At 36.1% G+C, this 24892-nt stretch overlaps 1 protein-coding gene across 1 annotated transcript; it reads right to left on the reverse strand.

Annotated features, from left to right (window-relative positions):
* LRRC34 (leucine rich repeat containing 34) lies at nt 1-24275 on the reverse strand. The gene is made up of 10 exons (XM_044669547.1): nt 24056-24275; nt 23906-23970; nt 23053-23136; nt 21939-22067; nt 21111-21206; nt 19337-19491; nt 18658-18813; nt 15216-15342; nt 8188-8406; nt 1-200 (listed from the first exon to the last, which is right to left on the reverse strand). Exons 1-9 carry the CDS (start codon nt 24273-24275, stop codon nt 8203-8205), a joined length of 1236 nt encoding a protein of 411 aa, XP_044525482.1. The 3' UTR covers nt 1-200; nt 8188-8202.
* Nucleotides 24276-24892: the final 617 nt, after the last annotated feature.

Below are 24892 nucleotides of genomic sequence, written 5' to 3' on the forward strand. Positions count from 1 at the left end.
ATAATCTTGATTTTACTTTGGTCAAAAGGGAGGTGTTGAGGTTATAAAAGATTTCCATGATGAAAATACCCAAGCTTTAAAGCTTTAGTGAGGCTGAATACTAAAGGGTTTGTAAAGGAGCCATTTCTTAATCATGAAACATCCATCTCCCATGAAAAGAAAGGGCTGGTAGTTGTCTGAACAGGACCCTGAAAGAAAACCTGAAATAAAAATGGGAAAGCCATGATAAGTGGAGATTTGATCCCACAGATTGTGCGGGGCTGTGGGACAAGAGCTAGGTCTGGAATTGGAAAAGGCCAGGACAAGTCATTTCACTAATTTGAACCTATTTCTCTATCTGTGAAATGGAGCCAATAGGATTTGGAGTGCTTTATGTAGAATGTTTTACAAACCTTAAAGGACTTTATAAATGTCCACTGTCATACCTCTTAAGAATATTAAGAAATTAGGGGTTTTAGTAAATACTAATTAAGTGCCAGTTGTTCTGTGTAGGGCCCTGTACTAGGTATTCAGTTCAATATAAACAGAATCTTAGAGCTTGACCTAAATGAAGTCTCAGTGGTCATCTGGTCCATCTTCCTTATTTTACAGAAAATTAAATCGAGGTTTAGAGGTGTTAAATGACTTTAACAAGTTAATTAAGTGGCAGTGTAAGCTCTCTGACTCAAAATAGGGCTTTTACTTCTGTGTTATCTTGAATACTCTCATGCTGATTAGAATGTTGCATAGGAAAATCAATGCTATAAGAAATAGGGATAGATGGAGAAAGATTCCACGGCTATGGTGTTTGAATTGGGCTTTAAAGAAACAGGATTAGCGTTTCAGAAAGGTAAATGATATAGGGATGAAGTCAGAAAGGTCAAGGTGAAAGTTGTTGAAGATAGTGAAAAATTGGGATATCCTCTAAATTTTACATCATGCTTAAGAGAACAATAATAAACAAGAGACTTTAAAAATTATGTTGCAAGAAGGTTGCTATCAATTGATAATATTTTTTTTTTGCCTTTAGCAGCTCATATATTATGACATAATGAAAAAAAACTACTTGGCTTTAGAGTCAAAAGACCTATTCTGTTCTGTCATTACCTGTGCAATCTTGAACAATCATTTGATTGCTTTCACTTATTTATTTCCACCGCTTGCACATATCCTATGCCAGACACTGGGCTAGCCACACAAGATACAAAGACAAAAATGAACAGGCCCTACTTTATGGAGCTTACATTTTATTGTATGAAGTAACTTTTGCCTAATAAGAGTTTGCACAATGTATGCAAGTCACTTAACTTTTGGGGACCTCAGTTTCCTTTTATGTAAAAGGAGATGATTGGACTATCTCCTCTAAAGTTTCTTCTAGTTCCAAGTCTGCAATCTGTATCAGTGCAGTAGAGCCACGCACATATTTGAAATAATGGATCTCTTGAAGTATGGTGCTACAGTATTAAGAGTTTTATAAAGTAAATATTAAATGGCAAAACTAGCAGAAGGACCAAAGTCAAGGATCACCATTATTCCAGTACAAAATTCTTATACTACCTACCAGGGTTTTCTTCTTATCTGGACAGGGATAGACGGGCCAACAATTGACTCCAAACTGTGGACCACAGAATGATTTGGCAAGACAAAGGCACATTTTACATCCCCTTACACTAGACTCAGACCACTACTAGGTTTGGCTTTGTTTTTTGGGAAATCCTCAGCTTGAGTGATCTTCTCTGATCTTAAAATGATATGACTTTTGTGAAAAGGAAATTTATGACAATTTGTTTTTATTCATCCTTGCTTAAAATAACTGCCTACGAAATGTTGGTTGAATTGTCTAAAGAAATTATAAGCAGAACATGATTCTGATCAGGAGGATAGGTCAGAGGTCATCCATCCTTAAGTATGATTCTCTGAAATGGGATACTAGTGGCAATATGAGTTTGGTGCTTTCACTCTTCAGATATTCTTTTTCTTCTTTCATTGTCTTATTTTCTTACCTTTGCTAATAGCTATCCAGGGAAATTAAGGAAGAAATAAATAATGCCTTTTGTAACCTAGCTGAAGGGTACAAAATGTCAATTTTTGCTAATGAAATCATATTCAAAAGAAATTTACAGATTTTGTATGGTTCAAGGTAACAGATCATTGCACTTAGTGTACCTCCACCACATTCTCTTCACTCTGAAATAGTGTAATATTGCAATTCCATGAATAAAATGCAGTATACAACAGGAGCACACACAATGGGATCTTGTATTTTTGACATCTCTGAGTTAATTGTGTGATTGGGAAGACTGAAGATTTTTGGTACAGAGTAACAATTTTAAGAGTTGGAAGGGACCTTCAAAGCCAATCAGCCCAATTCATACATGGACAAGAATATTCTCCAAAATATAACCAATAAGTTATCAACTTTTACTTAAAGACTTCGATGAGACAATATGTTCTGGTCTTGCGTGACTGCTAGACATTTTTCTTTATTTCCTTGCCAACTTTGATCCATTGCTTCTAAGCTAGGGCTGGACTATTCCGATTGGTGACTGGGTGGGTGGACAGCATAAACTCACTAAGCCCACTGTTTTTAGGTGGCTCCAAATCAGACCACCTAGACTCTGCCTCATGTCCTGTCCATCTTATCCCCAAGAAGCTGGGTGAAGCAGTGGCTGAAACCCACCTTGGAAAATCGAATATGACGCTGATGAAGCTGACAGAAAAACAGCCCCGGCACGTGGGCCTCCCTGTAGAGGGCGCCTTCAAGTGTGACCACTACCCTACGGAATCCTGGCCAGCCCAAAGGCTCCAACAGACCAACCACAGCTTCCTGCCTATCTAGTCCCTCCTGCAAAGAGCAATCAATGGCATTTAGGTTTAAAAAAAAACCACAAATGGTACAACATCATCCCGAAAGAGATGCATCTGGAGAGCAGCACCTTGTGGGCAGTCATTCTTCTGCTTGACTTAATGCAGTATGTTTTCTGTGAGGTACTGGAGTGTGGCAGAAAGAGACCTGGACTTGTTTAAATCCTACCCTGGACATGCAAGAACATCTCCTGCACTCTCTCAGCCTATTTACAAATAGGAACAAATTATTCATTTGCAATCGCCCAGCAGGCTTATAATAATGGCTGTCTCTGGTGGCAGCCTATTGAAACTCCCAATCAAGGATAAGCCAATAGATCCACAGTAGAGACAGGGGCTTGTAGAATTTGAAAAGGAGGACACTAAACAGACTATCTTAGATTATTTCACTTTGGGAAGCACTGACAGCAGGGCCCTTCCTTCATAGTGAAAAAAGCAGAAGGAGGAAAAAGCTCAAGCTAGGCATTCCCCTCAAAGAAATGCTATTTATGATGAAAGGGAAATTCAAGAAACAGACCCCCAAAAGTAGAATGACTAAAACATCTACAAACAAAGCCTCAAAGAACAATGCAGCTTGAAAACAAGTTCAAGAATTCTTGCAAGAATTAAAAATTTTAAAAAGAGCTAAAAAAAAAATTCTTAACCAAGTGAGAACAGTCAAGGGGAAAAAATGGGAGAAATGAGAGCTTTAGAATAAGAAGTATAAAACATTAACCATGAAAATAACTTGAAAATTAAAATGGACTTTTTAAAGAGAAGTTATTGACAAGGAAATACAAAAATTTTAAAAATCGAGCCAAAGTACAAAAAATAGAAAAAGTGAGATATCTCAAAGCAAAAAACAACTAACCTAGGAGATGAATTAAGGAGAGAGAACTTAAGAATCAGTGGACTACTTCAAAACCATGACCCAAGCATCATATCTTAGGAAGTCATAAAAGAATACTGCCTTAGAATCAGAGTGTAAGAAGAAATAGAAAAAATCCAGTGGTACCTTCTGGAAGAAATCCCTAAAAGAAAATTACCAGGATTATTCTAGTCATAATTCAAGATTTTGGGTAAAAAAAAATGCTGCATGGAGCTAGAAAGAATGAATTTAAGTTCTATGAAATAATGTTAAGGAACACACAAGATTTAGCAGCCACCACTATTAAAGAAGTAAAACGTCTAGAATATGATATTCTAGAAGACAAATTTATTTAGTGTCACAACCAAGAATAATTTCCTGCAAAAAACTTAGTATAATCTTAGAGGAGGAAAAGTGGATCTTTAATGAAAAAGAGGACTTTTAAGTATATCTGATGAAAATACTAGAGCTTTATAGAAATTTTACATGCAAGCACAAGAGTCAAGAGATCCAAAGTTAAACTTGAATGAGCAATCAATGAGAGATTTAAGCAGTGTTTACATTGTTTATGGAATCATGATATTCTAATCTTTAGTGGGAAAGATGATATATGTATACTCTGAGAACTCTTTTATTATTAGCAGGGACCAGAGAGAGAGTCTAGTAAGATAAAGTTCTTCTGTTATGTTTTGGTGATCTTAAGAAGAATGGAGAGAGTGAGGAAGAGGAATACACTGGAAAAAGGGGGAAGGAAGAGAAAGCATGGGGGAGATTTATCTCACATAAATAGGGTATAGTAGTAGTTTTTGCAACAAGCAAGGAGTAGAGGGAAAATAGGTAGTACTTGATCTGTTATCAAGAGAGAAGAATACATAGAGTTGGGTACATAAATATATTTCACCCAACAGGGAATTAGGGAAAAGGCTTAAGGGAAGGAAAGAGAATAAGAGAATAGAGAGGATAAATTGAAGAAGGGATTAGTGAAAAGCAAAACAAATTCTTAAGCTGGGGACAGGAGAAGAATAAGAGAAAAGGAAGAAAAAAAAAAACAACAGTCATAACTGAATGTGAATAGGATGATGAACTCCCCTCCATGAAATATCAGATTAGAATCCAACAATATATTATTCACACACACACACACAAAAACCCAGTTGAAACAAAGCTACACAGTTAAGAAGAGGGGCTAGAGCAGTATCTGTTATATTTAAGCTGAATTTAAAAAGCCAGGTGTAGCAATCATCATTTTGGACAAAGCAACAGCAATAAAAGACCTCATTAAAGGAGATACACAGAAATTACATTTTGTTTAAAGGTATCTAATAGTGAATTAATATTAAACACATATACCCAGTGGTATAGTATCTAAATTCCTAAAAGGAAAAAAGTAAATGAATTACAGAAATATAAATATATTTTATTTATAATAAATAAAAGGAATATAAAGTAAAAATATAATGGGGAGAGACTTCAGTCGACTCCTTCTGAGACCTAACAACAAAAATAAAACAAGAAGTCAAGGACCTACACAAACTTTAAAAAAGTTAGTTATGATATCCCTTTTAAGAATATTGATTGGGAACAGGAAGGACTATACCTATTTTTCAGCTATTCATAATATCTTCACAAAAAATTAATCATATAATAGGGCTCAAAAGCCTTCCAAACGCAGAAAAATCAGGAATATTGAATACATAATTTGCCAGTTATGCAATAGAAATTACATGCAGCAAAATTCCATTGGAGGAAAGATTTTAAAAGAATTGGGAATTAAATAAGTCTAAAGAATGAATAGGTCAAAGAATAAATTTAAAATGACCAGTAATTTCATTAAATATGAACACACAACAATGAGAACACACCAAAATTAGAGAGATTCAGGCATCTAAATGTTTTCTTTGGGCTGAGAGAGCAGATCAGTTAATTGGCTATTCAACTAAAAAAAAAAAAAACAATAGAATTGGCTATGCAACTAAAACAAACCCAATTAGAAAACCATTAAATTGAAAGCCTGTAGTTAAACAACAAAATAGGAATCCTGAAAATCAATGAAAGTTCAACAAAATTCAAAACAAAACAAAAACATTGAATTAATAAAACAGCTTTTTGGGGTGGAAGGAGGAAGCCAATCAAACCAACAAAAGCTATTAGCTAATTGGAAATAAGAATGAAGAAATTAGATTACTAGCATCAAAAATGAAAAAAGCTGAATTCACAACCAATGAAAGAGAAATTATTAGAATTCTTTTGCCTACCATATGCCAATAAAACTGACAATCTAAAGGAAGTGGATGAATATTTACAAAAATATGAGTTACCCAGATCAACAGAGCAGGAAATAGAGTATTTAGATAACCCTATATTATAAGAAGAAGCTGGATCAAGCCGTAAATGAAACTCCCCAAGGGAAAAAACACTCCAGGACCAAATGGATTTAAAAATTAGTTATGTCAAACATTTAAATAATTCCAATATTACATAAAATTTCTAAAAATATAAACAAATTATATATATAAATTATAAATAAAAAAAACAGGAAATGGAGAATTATTTCCAAATTCCTTTTATGACATTAAAGATCCCTATAAGAGTCAAAGAAAAACTTCCAATATCTCAATGAATATTGAGGCAAAAAATTTAAATACAATATTGGCAAGGAGACTATAGCAAGATAATCATATAAAGATCATATACTATGACCAGGCTGGAATTATGTCAGGATTCAGAGCTGGTTGGATATTAGGAAAACTATAAACACAACTGCCCACATTAATAGCAAAAACAAAAATTATATTTGTAAAGTAAAAAAAAAAATCATCTTTTGACAAGATACAATGCCCATTCTTTTTTTTTAAACATTAGAAAGCACAGGAACAAATGGAACTTTCCTTAAAATGATTAGCATTTAAAACCAAGAATCGGCATTATTTTTTGTGGGGATTATTAATTTTTCCAATAAGACTGGAGGTAAAGCAAGGATGCCCATGATAATTTACTTTTCAAAAAAAAAATGCTAGAAATACTAGCTATAGCTATAAGATAAGAATAAGAAATTGAAGGGATAAGCATAGACAAAGTTAAAATGACCATTTTTATGTAGATGATGATGGTTTGCTTACGAAAACCCTAGAGAATCCACTAGAAAAACTCAACTTCAACAAAATTGTGAAATAGAAAATAAACACAAAATCATCACCATTTCTGTGTATTACTGACAAAATCCAGCAAGAAGCAACAGAAATTCCAATAGAAATAACTCAAGGCAGTATAGAATACTTGGCGTCTACCTGCCAAGACACACCCAGAAACTATATGAACCCAGTTACAAAATACTTTACATAAAGACATCTCAATAACAGGACAAATATAAATTACTTATGGATAGATAGGCTGAGCCAGCATCATGACAGTACTACTTGAGTTAATTTACTTATTCCCTTCCATATAAGTGGAACTAAAGGATTTTTTTTTTTAGAAGAAAATAAAATTCTGGTGGCATAAAAGGTCAAGAATTTCAAGTAAATTAATGAAAAAAGGTGGGAAGGAAGGGGGGATCTTGCAGTACTAAATACCAAACTATCCCACAATGTCTTAACAATGAAAAAATTTACTACTAGTTTAGAAATAAAAGATTGATTGGTGGAATATATTAAGAATATAACATACAGAAGCAAATGAGCATAGTAACCTGATATTTTATAAACACAAAAAACTCAGCAATTGGAGCATGAACTCATTCAACAAAACTTAGGAAAAATAGTAAGCAGTCTTGGAGAAACTAGGTGCAGATCAAAATCTCACAGTGTATAATATGATAAGCTCCTAAAGGGTAGCACACAAATTAGGGGAGTGTGGGAGAAATGGCTTGCTATGTCCATGACCAGGTGAGATGGATTCACAGGAGGTAACATGGACAAGGTTTGTTTTTTTTTTTTTTTTACATTTTTGTCTCTTACGTGGGGATCAGCATATAGTGTTGTCAGTGTGTGTGATATTTGTGTGTATATTTGCAAAGGGGGGCTCGGTCAAGATTTTATTGTCTGCATGTATGTACATGCATCTACACATATAGATACATGCATGCATGCATACATGGTACGTAGGAGTCAGGGAAGAGGAAGAAATTTAGACCTGTTATTCATAGGTGTGGGTGTACTCCTAGTATGTTCTTTTGCATACTTAACAATTTAGGTGATTTACCCATAATTACCAGCTAGTGTGAGATAAAGTTTCAATCTAGGCTTTCTTGATTCTATGGCTGGCCCTCTTCCTAATACATCATGCTGCCTCTCCTACTTATGTTAATTTTTAAGAACATCAGCTATGTTTTAATATTTGTAGAAATTTATATTATATTCATTGCATTTATAGCCTTTTAAAATAGTGACATATTATTTTAATCAATTAAGAGAAATAAATGAACTACCCTAAGTAACATATCAAATCTGTGACAATAAAACATAGAGATAAAAAAACCCAACATAGAAATGACTTACTTAGATCTTTTGTTTTCATGGATGTGCAGCTGTTGGAACAACAGCAAACCCTGAATTTGCTTCAGCACTGTCCACTTCTCCAAAAGTTGGTGTCCAGTAATAATGTTTTTTAACACCATAAGAGAGCTCTGCAAGATACACACAGTCATCGACTTCATAGGGCTCCACGTCTGTATTTTCTTGTTTTAGACGACCTGTGTTTATTAAGTTTGAAAACGCCTGAAATGAAAATGAAAAAATTGTTTTTGTAGGAGATTAACACTGGTTTAAATTAAAATATTTTAATTTCTACCACATTTTCTATCAAAGTTTAAAAAATAAAGACCAAGTTTCACAGAGTGGGGTGGCTTTATGGGTATAATTCCTTTATTTGTTTAGCTTCATACAATCAAAGTGTTCTAGATCACTACTTCATGCTGTAAATGTTATTTCTCAATGAATGTCACATTGTTTTTCCTTCTGTATCTTTGAAACCCCTTCATTTTTATAGCTGGTTAACATGTTCATTCTGGCGGATGCACAGTTACCCTGTCATTCAGCAGTCCTAGCATTTAGTATTCCTCCATTTAACTTCCATATTCATTTTTAAATCCTATTAGTCAAGTCACTATATGGATTTACCAGACTAAATTCCTGCCTTTGCTACCTAACACTTGTGTGACTTTAAGCAACTGTTTTGTTTTGTTTTGTTCTTTACCTTAGTTTCTTGATCATCAGTAAAGGAGATGATTTCTAAGGCTCTTTCTAGCTTTAAATCAATGATCCCTAGAGGAGGTGGCTATTTGGTAACTTCCAACTTGAATTATGTTAACTAGGTGCTTAGTTTAATTATTTCTTCATACTTGACATAGAAGAGGCCTGATTAGATGCTCTTGAGGAGAAGGCTTGAAGCTAATTTCCATTTTCCATAAACCCTCAGAATGTCACTTTATAGCTAAAAGGACCAGTTAGGGATCATCTAACCTAGTCTTCAAAGGAAGAAATTGAGGACCCACTAAAAAGAACTGACTTCTTTATAGTAATGGCCAGGTTCGTTTGGTTCAACTTGGGCTTCTGAGGGGTAGTCAAATTAAGCCCAAATCTCACAGTTCTAGCCCAATCCTAGAGATGTTATACAGCTTAGTCATTTTTTGTAGAGACAGAAACCAGAGATCTAGTTTGCAAAAGTTATTGTTACTTTTGGTTGAATCTCTAGGATTCTCTAGATAATTACATTATCTTTAAAAAACTAAAAATTGTTGCATCTTTGTTTATGCTTTTCCCCTCAATTTCTTTTTTTGGTCTTATAGTGAACATTTCTAAAACTATGCCAAGTAGAAATGTTGATAATGAGTATCTGTGCTTTACCCCTGATTTTACTGGAAGGGTCTCTAGCATTTCTCTGATATATAATGCTGGTTCTTAATTTTAGATACACATTATCATATTATTGAAAGGTCCATTTATTTCTGTGTGAGATAACTTGCCCCCCATCTAGCTTTCCTTTTCCCTTATATACCAGTGTGTTCTGTTTCTCTTTCTTATCCCTCAGTTTTGTTTTTGTATATCATCCCACCATGTTCAACCTACTCCTTGCTCTCTAAGTATATTTCTTCCCACTACCCTAATAGTGACAATGGCCTTAAGTATCCTAAATACCCTAAGAATTTTAAGTACTTTATTACCTTAAATATCTTAAGTATCATAGATATCTTCCCATGCAGGAATGTAATCAGTTTAACAACACTGAATCTCTGGAGATTTTTCTTTCTGTATACCTTTTTTTTTTTTTAATTTTATTTTATTTTAAACCCTTAACTTCTGTGTATTGACTTATAGGTGGAAGAGTGGTAAGGGTAGGCAATGGGGTCAAGTGACTTGCCCAGGGTCACATAGCTGGGAAGTGTCTGAGGCCGGATTTGAACCTAGGACCTCCCATCTCTAGGCCTGGCTCTCAATCCACTGAGCTACCCAGCTGTCCCTTTCTGTATACCTTTTAATGCTTCTCGAGTGTTGAATTTGATCATCATTTAAGCTCTGGTGTTTTTGTCAGGATTGCTTTGGAAGTCCACTATTTCCTTAAATGTTCATTTTCCCCCCTGGAGGATTATGCTCATTTTTGCTGGGTAGGGGATTTTTAGATATAATCGTTGATCCTTTTGCCTTCTGAAATAATATATTCCAAGGCCTCTGGTCCTTTAATGTAGAAGCAGCTAGGACCTGTGCAATCCTGACTGTGGCTCAATAATATTTGAATCTTTTTTCCTTGCTATTTGCAATATTTTCTCCTGGTTCTGAGGGTTATGGATTTTGAATATAATAGTCCTGGGATTGATTTTTTAGGATCTATCTCAGAAGGTGGTTGGTAGATTCTTTTAATTTCTATTTTTCTTTTTTGTTTGAGAATATTAGGGCATATTTCCCTGATGATTTCTTGTAATATGGTTTCCAGGATGGATTAAAAAATTTATTTTTATGTATTTTCCCATGGTTACATGATTTATGCTCTCCCTCCTTACTCCCAGAACTGACAAGCAATTCCACTGGATTATACATTACAGGATGGATTTTTTTTGCTCATGACTTTTAGGTAGTCCAATAATTATTAGACTATTTCTCCTAATTTTCTGGGTCAGTTTTTTTCCCCAGTGAGTTATTTCAAAATTTCTTCCATTTTCATTCTTTTTGATTTTATTGTTTTATGATGTCTTAAAGAGCGACTAGTTCCCGTTTGTCCAATTCTAAGTTATTTTCTTCATTAAGCTTTTGTGCTTTTCCATTTGACCAATTCTGTGTTTTTTTTAGGAAGTTATTTTCTTTGATGGATTTTTTACCTCCTTTTCTATTTGGTCAATTCTAATCCTTAAGGAGTTGGTTTTTTTTTTCAGTATATTTCCTTCCCCATTCTCCCCCAAAAGCAGTTGGTTCTTTTTCTCATTTATTTTCCTACTTCTTCTTCTACTCTTATTATTTGATTTTTTAACTCCTTTTTGAACTCTTCTGATGGTTCTTTTGGGGCTTGGCATCTTTTCACACTTTCCTCTATGGCTTCACATGTTTCTGTTTTATTGACCTCTTTTGAGCTCTGCTCGTTACTAAAATAACTTTGTAAGGCCAGGTTTTTTTCTGAGTGTGTGTGCCTATATGCTGAAGTTCAACTACACTGGGCTGCTCCTTGCACTGCTGGTTTCTGTGCCTTGTGCTGCTTCTTCTGTTGAAGTTCTCCAGAATGCTGTGTGAGCTAGACTGCTTTCCCCTCTTGCCCAGTGAGACAGTTCTTTCCTGTTGTCCTTCTATGGTGTCTTGGGCTGAATACTTATATTACCTTGTCTTTTGTTGATTCTTTTGCGCCAGAAATTTTTTTTGAGACTTTTTTTTTCCTTGTGATTGTTTAGAGGTGGGTTTGAATGAGTTTGAAGAGTTCCTTACTCTGTCATCCTAGCTCCTTGAAGAGGAAAGTCCACATATGTATATCATGTGTGTATATGAATATGTATAATTTTGTTTGAGCCACAATATGATTTCCTATGCTTCTTAATGATTTTTAAAAGTTATTATATTTTGTCAAAAACTATTTTTATCTGTTGCCATGATGCTATATTTTAAAGTTAATACAGTCTGTTATGTTTATAATTTTCTTGACATTAAACCCACCCTGCATTCTTGGTATAAATCCATAATTATCTTTTTGCTAACATTTTAATAAATATTTTTTCATCAGGATTAATGAGGAACATTAGTCTGCAGTTTTCTTTCTTTTTTGTTCCCTATTGGTTTAGTTATCAAGATCATATTTGTATTAAAGAATTGATAGTTTACTTTCTTTCTCATTTTGGCAAATAGTTTATGCAATGCTGAAATGTTCCTTGAATATTTCATAGAATTCATTTGTATGTCCATCTATTCCTGGTTTTGTTTTGTTTTTCCAGAAGCTCATTTATGGCTTTTTCAGTTCAATTCAAGAATGAGTACTTCATCATCATTTAGCTCTTTCCAGTAGTTCATATGCGATTTATCTGCATGTGTTTCTTTTGAACCCTGTATTTGTATTTTAAAACTTCTATTTGGTTCTGGTCTTTTCATTAGAAATTCTTTAAAGTCCTTTATTTCATTAAAGATCCTCTTTTTCTTTTAGGATTATATTTAGCCTTGTAGAGGGCATTCTTAGTCATGAGTCTTTTGCTTTTTAGAATATTGTATTTTCTCTAAGACTTTTTTTTTCTCTTTATAATTGAAGCTCCCAGGTCTTTTGTGATGCTGACTATGATTCTTATATTTGAATTCTATCTGGCTGCTTGGAGGGCTCTTTCTTTGATGTGGAGGATTTGCCTTTCTATACATTTTCCAAATCAGTTATTTTAAAAAGTATATACCTTACATTTTTAAAGCTATTTTCCCCAATATTTTGATTTTGTTATCATACTTCTTTTGTCTCATAGAATCACTTATGGAGTCTATTACTTGAATCAGGTTTTTTCACTTTCTGTTATAAACTATTTCTTCCTCCAGTTCTTTCCTACAGAGTTCATGCGTCACTTTTAATTTTTTTAAACCTCTTGCTTTATTTCTCCCAGCTATTTTTCTCTTCTTTGTGACCAAACTATTTTTTCTTTGATGTTCTGCTTATAGAATTTGTAGAGCAGGGGTGTTAAACAGTGGTCCATGGGTTTTAAGGGGTTCATAGCACTCAAATGTGATCCAAATGAGATTAAAATATAATTGGGAAATATTTAACAAAATAAACAAAAATATAAGAAAAAATGGATAATGTTAACATGTGGTTTTCTAAGTCACTATGTGACTCACAGGGATCCTTATGTTCAGTTTAGTGGCCTCCATTTCCGAGTTTGACTTTACTGCTGTAAAGTTGCTCTTTCCTGGCTTGTCTCTTAGGTGTGTGGAAAATTAATGCTGCATTGGAATAGTAATGAAAAGTCCTTTTCCCCCTTTACAACCCCTTTGGGATCAAGATGAAGCAGTTTGATTTTAAAACTGAGTAAACAGTACCCTTCACCTCCATCCCAGCTATGTAATTGGGTTAGGGCTTCCTTTCTTTTGTCTTAGATCTTTTAAGGGCTGGGTAGATATATGCTCCTTGTTTGTCTGTATTTGGGAACTAGGTAATGAATTTGGGAACTAGGTAGGCAGCTACCATGTTGGGAAGTGTACAGCTATTCAGCCATTCTGGGCTGCCACTTGGTGAGCCTCTTGGCATCCTTGGGACACTTCTCTTCCTGTGACAAAGGAATTCTAATCTCTGATCCTACTTCCTTTGGAGCCTGTTTCTGTTCTCTAATTAGAGACCTCTTGGGATGTCTTGGGGAGGAACTGGATGATGATGTCACAAAGGGTATATAAGGCATATGGGAGAAGTCGGCTTTTTGGGGCTCTACTCTTCTGTCCACACTCTTGCTTTCTTTTCTTCCCCAGCCTTGCTGCCTGGCTGTTCACCCTCATGTTTCTCTTTTTTGGGCTCTGCTTGAGTTTTTAGCATCTGTTCGGACTGTGGAGGGAGTCTACTGGCTAGTTAGAAATTTTGAGTGATCGTTAATAAACTAATATTTCGGGGACATCTATTTAGTTCAGTAGATTGAGAGCCAGATCTAGAGATGGAAGGTCCTGGATTTAAATCTGGCCTCAGACACTTCCTTGCTGTGGGTTTCTGGACAAATCAATTAATCCCTGTTGCCTAACCCTTATTACTTTTCTGCCGTGGAACCGATACTTCATATTGATTCTGAGATGGAAGGCAAAGATTTTTGTTTATTTGAATATAATTGGTTTATTTTGTCAATGAATCATTCAATTGATGAACTTTTAAGTGCCTACCATATTAACAGGCACTATATGTCATGTTCCAGGGATTTAAAAAGAGTCAAAAGATAGTCTCTGACCTCAAAAAGCTTAAGGTAAAGGTTTTTTAAAAAAGAAAGGGGAGGTGCAATAAAAATGGTTGGTATAAAACATGTCCCCAAAGGTCTGAGGTTAGAGTTTTAAAAAAATATTTATTTCCTAAATAAAAAATACAGCCTCCAGAGAATTTCATTGGTTATAGGTGTATCTGGACCCATAATATTTCTTAATAGTGTTTGGTACCTTCTGCTTACTCATACTTTTAGCCTTAGTTCCTGATTTAGCACATGGAGTTGGACCAGGCTCCATCCCTTCTTAAATGGGGGTTGGCCAAGCCAGGTTTGGTTCTGACTTTGTTTCCCTGGGTTCCTTCCACTGGCTTCTACTTTTTCTGTTATATTTGTGCTGAGTGTGCTTACAGTTGTCAAATGCCCATCAGAACTCTGCAGTTAGTTGTCCCAGGCCAGGGCATTGTATGGTCTTCTATCCCCTCATGGAGATTGTTGCTTGGGGATACCACTCTTTCCCATGAAATTACCCCAGTTCAGGCACTGCTATAGTCTCTTGTAGCTCTTTTCCCCAGAGGTTTCTCCAGTCAGGGTGCTGCCACTGGCTTTTGGCTTCTTTATCTTCATTTGTGCTAGATTCTCTGGAAACACACCTTTTGTGGCATCTACAAGCTTCTGGCTGTCTTGCCATGCAATCTTAGGCTGGATAGATAAAAGTGCTCATTTGTGTTTCTCTTTGTAGTTCTTGGTCATTTTTTAATTTGGTGTTCTTTTTAGATCATATATGAAGCACAACTGGGAAGACCTTTCATATGACCAATTCAAGCAGAAGTCTGACATTTCTAACCTATATTTTTTCTTTTAATTCTTTACAAGCCTGACATCCTTAACCATTTACTAAATATGAGGGAGGTATTGTCCTACATACCTGCCCTCAAGGAGCTCATAGTCTAGCAGGGGAGAGTTCACAAAGTGTTAGCAAGTATGGATCAAAGAAATCTTATCTATAGAAATTCCAATCTCAGAAGTCACCAATATAACTAGATTTTATAAAATGTATTTTTTAATCAAAATTTTAAAATCTCATAAAGAGAATGAGAATTCACTCTGATAAGGTATAGGTAACACACATGCATTAGACATGAGAAAAGAAAGAGGATCTTGAAATGCAAAGGGTGAAATACTTACCTGACATGTTTCTTTATCAAATTTGTTTCCCCAGATATAAATATGAGAAAGTGTGGTATTTGTTTTCATTGCTTCTGAGAAAGCAACAAGTCCTATTCCAGTTATGTGATTGCTCACTAGAGATAGTCTAAAAAGAAAATTGGAAAATATTAGGTGCCTTAGAAATCCAAAGACACAAGAAGAGTTACAGATTCAAGGGTTATATATGAAATCTGTTGCCAAAACAGTTTGTTTAATCTTAACAAAACCTTAGCAATAGTCTTTCAAAGTGTTTCATAGTTTGTACTTTATAATTATCCGTGATTATTTCCAAAAATGTAAGTACTTAAAATCATCTACAATTGGATGCTTAAAAATACGATGCTTTCTAATTGAGCTATACTTTTGAGTCTAGATCTTTTGCTTTAATAACAACAAATAAGGTTTTTAACGCCTGACCTTTTTATTTGAGCATTATGATTGAAGGGTTATATATAGTTAAACGTTTTTTAGTATCCCTCAGTTGAAATGTAGCAGGGATGGATGAAGGGAAGGAGTACTAGAATCTAATTGAATGAATTAACACCAGACCTCCTGACTTTGAGAAATTCTGTGGGTCACTAACCCTCTGATAATGCAAATACCTTTTCCTCCAATTTAGCTTAGCTATACTTCTATATAATACTAAAGACATTCCTGAGAAGTATTCTTAAGGGCAATAATTTTCTGGTTTAATACTTGAAGAGGATTTAGAACTAGTATCAAATTGGGATAATTTATTATTTTTTTAGTATATCATATTCCCATATTAAGGTTCTGGATTAGAGACTTCAATGAGTCTGTTGACTTTGACATTTCCTTTGTTCTTAGGGACTCCCAGGAATGTTTTTTCCCAATAAAATCTGGTAGATAAAACTCTTCCTGCTAGGTACATGACTGCAACTCCCCCGCTGCCTCCCCATCACCTTTGGAGGTGGGGAAGGTTTGAAAGTCTTGATGGACAACTTTATTAACAATTTTTTTAAACCCTCACCTTCTATCTTAGAATCAATACAATGTATCAATTCCAAAGCAGAAGAGCAGTAAAGGCTAGGCAATGGGGGTTAAGTGACTTGTCCAGGATCACACAGGTAGGAAGTGTCTAAGGTCAGATTTGAACCCAGGACCTCTTGTCTCTAGGCCTGGCTCTCCATCCACTGAACCACCCACCTGCCCCCAACCTCATTATCTGTTCACCAATCGGAGAAGTCTTGGTCTATCCAAGGGAGGAACTGAATAATGAACTCACAAATTGTATTTATAGACCTTCATGAAGGAACTTCCATATCTTTGATTATCAAGAGGATCACTAACATTAATTTATTGGTTAAATGCTAGCTTAATCAACACATTTATAAAATGGCTGATGAAGGGACCTTGATTCTTTCTTTTCCTTACCAGAAAAATTTTTTTTTTACTCTGGATTCAAGAAGAGGTTTTATTCCACATGGGAGTGATTGCTTTTCTGATAGGTAAAATGAGGTTTAGTGGAGGTGTCTCCTTATTCCCAACAATCATATACTCTTTGGGTAAGATCCATGTTAAATGTGTAATTGGACATAGATAATCCTGGGTGACTGACCTATTTTTATATTGTTAAAAATATATTGCGAGAAGGAGAGTACATTCATGAAGTATGGAACATTTGGGAAAGAAACAGGTTCCCCAAAGTTAATAGGAGTTTTGTTTTTTTTTTTGAGTGTGGTTTGCTCTTGGAGGCTTCTGGCCTTTCAAGAAAGATTTCCTTTTGGGGAAGCGATCCTTTCAAGGCTTTTTTAGAGGAAGATCCTTCCAGAGAGAGGGAGGCCATTCTTCCAGAAGCTTAAATAAAAACTTCAGGAATAGGCTTCAGGTTTGAGGCACAATCTTGAACTTCCTTACCCTCTCACTGTTACCTGAGGGCAAAAATTTGTGTTTAACATTTTACAAATTAAGGTTTAGCTGAATTCTAAAACTAACAATTCTGGTTTTGACAGACTTCTCTTCCTCAGGTAAATTAGTGACAAATTGTTGCCTTAGTGGAAATCTATCTAGGAAGTCCCTACCGCACTATACTCTGGATACAGAAAATCAAGATTAACCGTCTCCTCAGTCATTTTAGCTGTCAAGTCACAATAACCTGACCAATAGCCTTCCAGAAACATTCCCTAGGGATATTGCCTCTGACGGCTAGAATCCTTCTCTCCAATCTCTATTTCTGAGTATAAAAGAAGAGGCAGATGTAAAAAGGGGAGGAATAGGCCTGAAAAACAGGTAATATTAAGTGGAATTTTGGTTCATGTGAGAAGGACATTTACCCATTTTGGGTAAGTCACTGTCGCAAGATTTATGACCAGAATGGGTTAGGCTTCCCAGGTATAGGAAGAATTTATAAGTGGTAATGATTAAACAGCATGCAATTGCATTATGTGATATATAACATAGATCTGTAATAACTTCAGCTGAGAATGTTTTAATTTGGTTATTTTTGCAAATTGAAAAAGTTAAAGCTAGCAACAATGGGATGGCAAAAGAAATTAACACCAGTCCTTGAAACATTCTATTGTGCTCTCTTTGTGTCTGTCTTGTTTTTGTTTGTAAAATCTTTGTTTTGTTTCCAGCCAGAAAAGCTCTATAAAAGCTGCAGACAGAGTTTTAGTATGTTGAAAAAGTTTGATGAAGTTTTATACTTGAAGAGGAGTATGTCTCAGCAAATAGGACTATTTTAGAGTTCCAGCAGGAAAGATTAATAAAAAGGTGGTTCCTTCCTCTTCCCCACCCCAACTATAGCTAAACTGTTGCATCTGTGTCTTGCCTTCTCTAACAGATTGGGAGAGGAAGACTTCCCAAGTTATCTGCCTTATATGTGTTCTCCTATCTTTGCTTTCTGCTAATTAAGACTGGCAGGGGCATCCAGACCTTGGTTTTTCCTGTGATCTGATCAACCTAGAGCAAAATAAAGGTTAATTTTTAAAATACTGCTTTTCAAAGCCAGGAGCAGACTGGAATATCTTTTCATAATTTATGAGGGGCAGGGGCAGGCATCTTTGTATTCAAATGCGATATAACAAACTTTTGGATAAAGGGGAAAATCAAAAGTAAAGTAATAATAATTGTAAAGTAGTACTGAAAAATTAAAACCTAAAATGGCCATGAATATTAGAATCCCATTAATGATCTTCTATAACAGTGATTCCCAAAGTGGGCGCCACCGCCCCCTGGTGGGTGCTGCAGCGATCCAGGGGAGCAGTGATGGCCACAGGTGCATTTATCTTTCCTATTAATTGTTATTAAAATTTAAAAAATAATAATTTCCAGGGGGCTAAGTAATATTTTTTCTAGAAAGGGGGCGGTAGACCAAAAAAGTTTGGGAACCACTGGTCTATAGGTAACAGGCTTTGCTGAAATTGAATGAACCGTAACAAATTTAAAAATCCATACTAACACTTTCAGACTTGTGTTGTAAAATGCCAGGGCTTCACACACATACATAGAACCCTCATCTTCGATTCTGTTATAAGAAAGATCTATTACTTCCAATACATTATTCCTTTTTAATAGCTCTCCCAAAAATTTCATTGCATCACGAGTTATTCTGTTGCTAGGATAGGAAAAAAAAATGCATTGTTTTTGAAACCGTGTGATCACGATGCTTCTTATTCAATAGGTAGAAAATATGTGTACAAAAAGGGCACTTACCTAATATGTAGCAGTGAACATTATTAGATGAATGAATGCTTTTCATCAATTGATTTCCAAGAAAGCTGCTTAAAACTAGACTTTTAAAATGTTTGCATCCCAATTTCTAGAGCTTGTAAGAAGCCATTACATAATCTTATTTAACAGCAAAAATTTCCCATGTAATGTCAGGAACATATGTTGAATTTATATGTTGAAATTATGCTTCTGATACCTCACCAAAATGAAGGAATGCCTAAACTTTGTGACACAGTCTAAAGTGACATACAAAAGACTATGGAATTTTCTAGGCATTTTAAAAAAAGAGAAATTACTGCCAAATTGTTCCAGGTATTACTTTTAACATTCTGTTCTGCATGGAATTTTTACAACAGGAGCATACGTGAGTAAACGGTTTCTGATTGTATGGCTAAGTCTGCTCTTACCAGGTGACATCCAGGTAACGTAGAGCAGTATTTTCATAAAGGGCTTCACACAACTGTTGCATGCCAAAATTTTTAATATCATGCTTAGACACGTGTAGTTCAATAAGAGTTGAGTTTCTTTGCAACATGTGGCTTATATGCACTATTGACTCCTCCTAAAAAGAGACTTGGCTTTATTTATATTTTCCATCCAACACAAAAGCTATCAATGGCTAAATATTAATTTGTCCTATTCTAGAGTATTTTCTAAACACAGACTAAGTCATTTTCATTCAACAAACATTGATTAAGCTCCTTTTCCATACTGATATTGAATAGTTTTCATCCATGCCCTCTCCCCCATTGGACTGTGAGCTTTTTGAGGGCTGGCATGCTTAATGGAAAGTCAGCTCCACCTGTGCCCACGTGCTCAAAGTACCAGGAACTATCACTAGAAATCCTGTGCTCAAACAGCTGGCCCAATTCCAGGTCCTCTTGAGGTGGGTGAAATCAGGATAACAAAAGAGGACAGCACACTTTGACTGACTTGGGAGAAACGGGGGCTTAATGGCTGTGTTACCTAAACAAGTTACTGAACCTCAGTTTCTTCATCTGCAAAATGAGAGTAAATACTTCTGTTATCTAGAAAGTCAGAGAAGGTTGTTGTGATTTATGTTCCTCTGGCAAGTCCGGTCAGCTGGCATTTATTAAAGCTCTTCTTTTGTGCCTGGCACTAGCGGAACATAAGGGAGATGTTTTTATTATTGACATTCAGTTCACAAAGGATCATAGGAAGACCCAAGGAAGACCAAGATGAAGTACGGTTTTGGTGACCCTCTGACAGCTTTAATGGGCATCGTGGCATTAGGACCCACCTTCTAGGGAGTTAAGGAAGTGAAGATGTGCAAACAGGAAGCCAGGATAAATATTTCAGATGTGTTTCTAGCAGTCCAGCAGGAGTGGTCATTTCCTAATCTCACCTCTCCCTCAGAGAGCTTGAGTTCTCCAGAGCTGTAATACTGCTCTTAGAAGCAGGTGTTTTCTGTGTCCTTCATCGATCACATTTCTACCTCTCAGCTAAACTGCTTGAGAAATAGAGATGGTTCTTAAATTAAGAAGCAAAGAAACCTGTCTTTTTTTTTTTTTTTTAAACCCTCACCTTCCATTTTAGAATCACTACTGTGTATTGGTTCCAAGGCAGAAGAGAGGTAAGGGCTAGGCAATGGCCCTTAAGTGACTTGCTCAGGGTTCCACAGCTAGGAAGTTTTCTCAGGTCAGATTTGAACCCAGGACCTCCTACCTGGTTCTCAAAACACTGAGCCACCCAGCTGCCTCTGTCTTCTGGTGGTGACGAAGTCTTCTCTGAGAAGAGCTCTTCAGTAGTGGGAAGGGAACCAGAAGTGGGGTCTAGAGATCTGGGCTCAAATCTCTGCTCTGATGTTACTGCTCTAAGACATGGAGCAATTACTAAGCTGTTCTGAGTCTGCTCCTCATCTGTAAAATGGAGATGATAGTCCTTGCAATATGTAACCTCGCAAGGGTGTTGGAGGGAAACATTTGCCTACCTTAAAGCGCTACAGAATTGGGATGGGCTGTTTTTGTTTTTAAATTATAGCCAGGATTGATGTAGGATATTTGTTTTAAACAAAATGATTTTTCTTTGTAGCCTGGAGTTCACAGAAGATAGTTTGTACCTTGTCCTAAAAGTTTTTCAAGCTGTTTATGAAATTAAAAAAAGCTTCACACATTTTATTTGCACAACATTATTTTAAAGAACCGCTTTACAGGTTCTTACCTGTTCAGTCTTAAGAATAGGGCGGTTTAAGTTTAATCCTCTAATTGAGTCATTTTTGGTTAGTACAGTTGCCATTGCTATCAAACTCTGCATCCCCTGAAAAGAAGTGAATTCTTATTGAATTACAGAGCAAAGACACGATTTTTAAAATTATGTAACTTAAGGAGAATAAAAACCTGATGCTTAAGGAAACGAATGTATCTAGGTCAAGGTGACGGCACCTCCAGGCCAGCCAATGGCCAGCCTGTTTCAGGCTTAGCTCACTATAGGCAGGACATTTCTAGGTTCTGGGAGGCTGACTCTTCTAAGTCCTCTCAGATTCAGATCTGCTGAAGCTGGAAAATGCAGGTAGAGCAGGATAACTGGGATGTCCCTGGATCCTCCTTTAATGCTCATCGCAGAATGAATCCTATCACAAGGGTGACCCCAGAACTGCCTTACCTTCCAATGGACATGGGGGATTCTCCTGGAACTGCTTTTACCTAGAGTTTTCCAGACTCATGCTGACCTGGACTCCTGAAACTGAGTCACAACTAGCAACCACAGCCCAGGGGACCAGAGAATGAGGAGTTAAGTAAAGGCCAAGAAAGAGGGAGAGAGGCAGGGGGATGACTCAGACCTTTAGGTACTCTGAATGCATTCCTTTCTGGTGAGCTTTCAGGGAACTACATAAAACTGTAATGAGTAGTCAGTCGTCTCCTGAAAAATGTTGAGTTGGCAAAGTTATTTTTTAAAGCTTTTTTATTCTTTGAGCTATTTCCCACTAATCCACATGCCAGAATGTGGCTGCAATGTATTCTTTTAAAAAATTATTCTTATTTTACTCACCAGATCACAGTCTCCCAAATCTAACTTCTCTAATGTTGAATTAATTTGAAGCATTGTGGCAAAAGACATTCCACCTCTATTTTCAATCTTGTTCCCAGTCATTCTTAGATATTTGAGAGTCTGATTTCTCTAAGCAGGAAAAATTTCAAAAGTTAAACTATTTAAGTTTTTTAAGTTATGGAATTCCCCTGAAAGGACTTGGCTTGAGATCGAGAATCCCAAGAATCATTAATATTAAACAATTTGCAAACTCAGAGCTTATTTAGCTAATAATTTATACTCGTCAGACTTGTGAAATGGTCTTGGGTAAATCACTTCTCTTTCTCTGGCCTTAGGTTCACAGGCTAGTAAATTTAGAATTGGCAAGTCCAATTTCCTTTCACAGAAGAGAGAATTAAGACCAATTGCCGAGAATCATATGACCATGAATGTCTGAGGCACAATTTGAACCCAGGCTTTCCTGATTCTGAATTGACGGCCCTAGCCACTTTACCACCTGTAAGGTGAGAAGTTGGACTAGATCCTTTCTAAGGCTCTAAGTAGTCACCACCAAACCTGGAAGTAGATCAGAAAACCTGAATGCCATTGTGGTCATTTCTATGGTCAGAATTTAGGAAAACTCTCCCCATTTAAATATTTTTTTCCCTGACTTTGAAAAATTCTATATGGTTTATTTATTTTATTCTTTCCATAAATATTTTGCAAGGCTATCTCCAGACGCTTCATAGTTTTGACAAGTACATTCTTAAAAGTGCTGTGCTGGCCTTGGAAACAAGAAGACCTTGTTCAAGTCCCACCATTGACACAGACTGGCTTTGTGATCCAGAGCAAGTACTTTAATCTCTCAGTGTCCCAGACCACCTTCCACGATTAGAAATTGCAGAGATGCTAATTATGTCTATAAAATCAACAGTCCAGTCTTACTCTACCTGCTCCCCTCCATCTCCCATACACCTTAAGGTGTATAAAAGTAGTTTAAAATGCCTAAGGAATCTGCAAGGCTTAACGAACTAAATAATCTCTGTGATTCCCTGAGATACATATACAAAATACAGATTTGCCCACAATCAAAGAGAGACAGCTGTCTTTGCTTTGTTCAGAGGCAGATACTTACATGGAGGGCTTTGGCTATTATTTCTCCCCCCTCAGTCGTAATGTCATTAAACATAAGATTTAGGTAGATGACTGTTGGGTTTTCCTGTAATAAGGAGGAAAAAGGAGTTGTCACTGCTGTTGTTTTTGGAGTTCACTAGGGTAAATCTTTTATTTGTCTAACTTGAAATTTTTATCTTTTCCAGATTACATGTTGATACAATTTTCAATAATCGTTTTCTAGTATTTTGCAATTCATGGTCTCTCTCTCCCTTCCACCCCTCCTCCCTCCATCCCCCAAGATAGCTTGGAATATGATATGTTATCCGATACATATTTCCACGCTATGAAAGAAGACACATCACACGAGAAAAATTCACAGAGGAAATAAAGTGAAAAATGGCATGTTTCAATCTGTGGAATGTATGTTTTTCGTAGGGAGGTTCATTTACTTGATTTTTTAAGGAGTTTTCTCCAGTAAAGTCTTGACAACCAAAAAAGAAGCAGCTGGCACAGTGCCCAGTTGAATTCCACGAAAAACCCCTGTTTAAACCCAATACGCTAAACATAATCCCAGCTACCATTTGAAAGAGGAAGACTACACTTGTAGTTTGAATGGTGATTTTGCCATTCGTGTGATGTTTTGTTGTTACCATGATAAGCTTGTAGTGGGTAATTCTGATATTCTCACTGCAACCTGTGTTCTCCGAGTCCAGATCCACTCAAAAAGTATCAAAATGTGATCTGAGATTGAAGACCTGGCCCTAAAGGACAAGATTCCTGGAATTCTGGAGAAACAGTGTAATCTATAACGGCTAAGTGGTAGGTATTATTGTAAAGAAAACTAACATTTTAGGAGTAAAAATAATGCAAACCTCAATTAGCTGTGCAGCATGAATCGCTCCAAAATCACTTATCAGGTTATATCTAACATCCAAACCTAAGGGGCACAAATTAATAGATGGCTGACTACCTTGATAATGTTAAATTCTGAAGGCACTAAGACATTAAGTTAAAACTAATACCTGTAATAGTTCTATGTATTTTTACGAGATAGGTAATAATTTCAAAATCATCATCGGTGAGTCTCTGCATGGGTATTGCACGATTATTGCCAGCTAGTTTTAATGTGATTCCATTTTGAAATCTGAGTAATAGAGAATATTTTAAAACACAAGGAAGAAGCTCAGTGAAGAAATCAAAATAGTTTTTATTCGCGCACAAAGACAAGTGTAAGAGTCTCATCAAGGGTAGCATTTGGGGGCAAGTGTCTAGAGCAGGGGTCGGCAACCTTTTTGGCCGTGAGAGCCATAAACGCCACATTTTCTAAAATGTAATTTCGTGAGAGCCATACAGTGCTCACAGTGCCGCTCTTGTGACAGCGCCTGAAAAAAAATTGACTTTATGGCTCCTGCAGAAAGAGCCATATCTGGCCCTCAAAAGAGCCAGATATGGCTCAAGAGCCATACGTTGCCGACCCCTGATCTAGAGCAAGGCCCTAATCTTGCAGGGTAAAATAAGACTTAAAATAAAAGCAGTGATAGCAAACATCTGTAGGGCACATCTCAGTTTTCAAAACATTATTACATGCATTTTCTCATTTGTCCTTTATGAGGCAAGGTGCTAGAATTCTTAGTCTTCAGATGGAGAAACTGAATTAAAACACTTAAAGGTCTTACTCAAGGTCAGAAACACAGTGATGAGTTAGGGTCTAGACTCCAAGTTCTAGGATTTCTAAGCCAATGTACCTTGCCTCCAAAATTTAAAATTCACTAATTTATACCCCAGAGTTGTGTGTACTTTCCGATGGATTTTTAAATGGCAATAGATGGGGATGACTTTCAGAGAATACAGATACAATG

Source organism: Gracilinanus agilis, chromosome 3 (assembly GCF_016433145.1).
Source record: "Gracilinanus agilis isolate LMUSP501 chromosome 3, AgileGrace, whole genome shotgun sequence".
NCBI classification, from domain to species: Eukaryota; Metazoa; Chordata; class Mammalia; order Didelphimorphia; family Didelphidae; genus Gracilinanus; species Gracilinanus agilis.